The 3897-nt window shown below is 35.7% G+C and overlaps 1 protein-coding gene across 1 annotated transcript; it reads left to right on the top strand.

The window, feature by feature from the left end:
• Positions 1 to 1482: 1482 nt before the first annotated feature.
• LOC117123516 (CCAAT/enhancer-binding protein beta-like) lies at positions 1483 to 3407 on the top strand. The gene has a single exon (XM_033269468.1). The coding sequence runs from the start codon at positions 1712 to 1714 to the stop codon at positions 2477 to 2479; it is 768 nt and encodes a 255-aa protein (XP_033125359.1). The 5' UTR covers positions 1483 to 1711; the 3' UTR covers positions 2480 to 3407.
• The last annotated feature ends 490 nt before the right edge of the window (positions 3408 to 3897 follow it).

The raw sequence follows: 3897 nt of genomic DNA, 5'->3' as shown, positions 1-3897 counted from the left end.
TAGGCCTACTAAAAATATTAAATCATCATATATTTTACGGCATTTTAAGCCTCTATTGGTGCTTACCCTTGGACCCGGGGTTTCCCTCTCCCGATCGTCTACTTCATCCCCGCTTTATTGAATGACACTGGCTTGCTCTAGTTTCCTTCCCTATTCACCCCCTCCCCCCACACATCCATCCCATCGTCGGGTGGTAAAATGTCTTTGTGCCATCACTTACTATGATACAATAGGGACGAAAATCCTCATATTAAGCTATTTTACCCGTTTACGCATGTATAGCCAAAGACGCATTAGAACACAAGAAAAAAAAGTATGTTTCAGCTGGAGAGCTGAAATACAAGTTACAATAGCGCACCGTCTTAATTCGGATGAGACGTTTAATCCGTTGGTCCCTGTGCATATGGCCCATGTGCCGTTAAAGAACGCAGTAGGCCTACACTCTTCGGAAAATAGTAGGGGATTGTCTCCCGGTGTACTGCCCAATCACCACCAGAATGACCCCACTGGAAATAAGTCTTCTTCTAGACTTTCGTGGGCTCTCCTTGGTGTTTACACGCCAGGTATCCTTTTTGGAAGCGACAACTACGACAATTTTGGCTTTATTTAATCGATTTAAAAGTCTACTAATGTATAAAAGGCATATATTATTTTGTTTTCTCCCTGACGAATTGTGGTTTTACTCCCTGACGTTCCCCCTCCATGCTGGCCACTCCAGAAGCAAATAAGTGTTCATTTTAAAGATTTTTTAAGCTTTAAAACATAGGTCTAGGGCTACATACCATTAGGCTTTATTAGTGTTAGGCCTATTCCAACACCAATGATCTTTCAGCGCCAATTAAATCTGATTTTTTTAATACCTTTTATTAGTCCAAGTCCTTTATTCGAACACTGTATTTAATCTTCGATGATTTATATAAAATTTAACAATACGGCTATCTTGATTTATAAAGCAAAATCGAAATTTTAAATTAAATGAAAAACAAATAAAATTGAAGGAGAAAATAGTGCAGACCATCGATAGAAACCTGGGCAGTCTACCGTGTAAAATGATGAACCAGTTTTAGCCAGTGCATTTTCAACACGGGAATTACGTTGGAGATGGATTGCGCAATACCACAAGTGAAACCCATTGGAAAACCCCCTTTGCCGCGAATAAATACACGTTGTTGCTAAGCCAATTAGAACTGGTTTCAATGACATCACAGTTATTTGTACCTGTCGAATAACACACACTTGTACGTCTCCTACGCCATGCTCAGAATTGTTCTGAATTTTATTAAATAAATCACAAAAATATTTAAAATATTATTTGATAAAAATAAATAAGATATTTTATTGTAACTTTTACTCCCTTAATAGTTTAATATTGTTGAAGGTTTAAATATTGAAATCCAATATTCATTCTCTGCGGAAGGATAATTATTTTACTAATATCGTGAGAAGGCCGTAGGTCATAAGATTGAACTCACTGGAAGACAGAAAAGCCCTTTGCGATTGGGAATCTCTTCACTCTATCAAACGAGATACGCCAAAGAAGAGCCTGTTAAATGAATATTTCGTTCGTGTCGTAAGACAAACGTACATTAATAGATTGAACTTTGTTAAGCATTTGTTGATATCCTCGCATTTTGTGTTTGTACATTGAGTACGATCAACGAATTTCTACATATATCTTGTCACCTAAATATGTTCAGGGGTCGGAGTGGCCATGGAATCAATGGGCTTCTATGAGAGTGACTTTGGTGACAAGTTAGATTTTTCTGAATCAGCCTTTTTTCCGGACAATTTTGGTGGACTAGAAGGTGACGAAGACTCAATTGATTTTTCTGCATTTTTGAATTCAAGTCAAAACGAGCCGAGTGTTCTTCCCACTACTGTTGTTGGTAGACAAGTTGAGAGCTTTCCAACGTTAGGTAATTTGGACAACCTATTCGTAGGCCAGCAGATGCAAAGCACATATTCAACCATATTGCCAAGTACTGTTAAACAAGAACCTGTTGACGTGAGTTACTCGTGTGAATCTTCTGTTTCAAGTCCGAATAATCAATCTGAGACAATGCCCCAGCAAAACTTTTACAACAATTTACATCAGCCGTCGATGGGGCTGACTGGAAACGACAACATCCAGTCACCTTACGTCTCACAAGCATCATCGCCGACGAGTACAACTTCGTCTTGCAAAGCCACACCAGCAAGCAAGACCCTAAGTAAATCAGCGAAACGACAAAGGCAAGTGCCTGAGAAAGGAACACATGAGTATTTACAAAAACGGGAGAAGAACAACGTTGCTGTACGGAAAAGTCGAGAAAAAAGCAAGAAGAAGGCTGTGCAACTTCAAGATAAGGTGAAACAACTTACTGACGAAAATGATCGCTTAAACAAAAAGGTTGAACTTCTTACCAAAGAGCTGTCCGTATTAAAACAGCTTTTTACGAACGTTGGTAAACAAGTCCCCCACGAACTCAAAAGCTGTTGAGAAAGGGGTTATGTGACTTGCCACCATTCCAGTGTCATTGTGTACATATTGTTATATAGGCCTAGGCCTAAACTAAATGGAACAATTACTTGCTTGTACTGTACTCAGTATGGGACATAGAGATGATGTATTTTTGCAGTTTTCTTTTTATATTATTAGCTTCATATGAGTCTGCATACTGTAACCTGACCAGATACATGTCTACTAGACCTGTAAACTTTTTGTTAAAAGTATTATGTTCATTGTGTGTCATGTATATATTAATATAGGCATATACTTGGCTAAAAATACTAAAAATTATAGATATATTGAATATAGTACAAAATTATTAATTACAAAAACCATTGATTATATTTAAAGATGTTAATTAGTAACTTGTATTCTAAACGTAATACACCACTTTTTTTATTGTGTAACATGTTAAGTGTCATAAAAAGACGCATTTGTATTAAGAAAAAAAGAAATATTTGCCTTGTGGTTGTGTGGATATAGATGTAAAACACTTTTTGATTGCAATATATGAACGATATCCGTCAATGAGAAAATTTTAGAAATGCAATTTGCGTTGTGGATATTTTTTAAAGGCCTTTTTTTTGGGGCAAGCATGCTAAGCATGTAACAAGTATTTTTGTAGTGAGTGACCAAGATTTACGTTCTTATCCAAGACACTGTTCACATATGTTTTTAAAGCAGTGGGCCCACGTTATTTATAGTAGAGACGAAACTGCGTACATTTGCTCTAAGCGGTTAATGAGTACTCGATATATAATGTAGATGTACATGTAGGACTTAATAAATGGGCTGTGTAGTTTTGAAGAATTAAAATTTGTGGTGATTATATTATTAAAGGGAATGTTTGTACATTTACCATATTAGATCAGTTTATTACAAGTTATATGAAATAAAACTGAATATTTTATGATACACACTTGTGCTGTTTTATGTCGGCTTTGTGATTTGTAGTTCTGCAGTAGTGGTGTCAGCAGGTGTGGGTGTGTGTGATTAGTATTAACGAGTTTGACGCATGTAGTCATCGCTGGTACTTTGCAATGAGAAGCCTACATGAATTAAATGGATGACGCATGGACACGATATGATCAACTGTTATTTAAGAAAAGCTACAGAAACAAAAATTACACACACACATGTCCATAAGAAACACATTAAATCATTCAGTTTTCAGGCTTTCATTTCAGTTTATTACATGGTGTATATAATTTATATATATATATATATATATATAACAACTTTATTAACCTTGCAGAAAATATTTTGAGTGTACATTTCATAGCATACATATGAAATACAAAGAGAAAATATAAAGTACAATGTAAAAAACACCATATTAAAACACTGAAGGCCAACTTCATTAAAAACATTATATATTAAAACATAAAAAGTGTATCACATTATTACAG

Source organism: Anneissia japonica, unplaced genomic scaffold, assembly GCF_011630105.1.
Source record: "Anneissia japonica isolate Jap-2015-1 unplaced genomic scaffold, ASM1163010v1 scaffold287717_len1600092_cov198, whole genome shotgun sequence".
NCBI classification, from domain to species: domain Eukaryota; kingdom Metazoa; phylum Echinodermata; class Crinoidea; order Comatulida; family Comatulidae; genus Anneissia; species Anneissia japonica.
The sequence above is the reverse complement of the archived record's forward strand: the minus strand, read 5'-3'. Positions and strand labels throughout refer to the sequence as shown.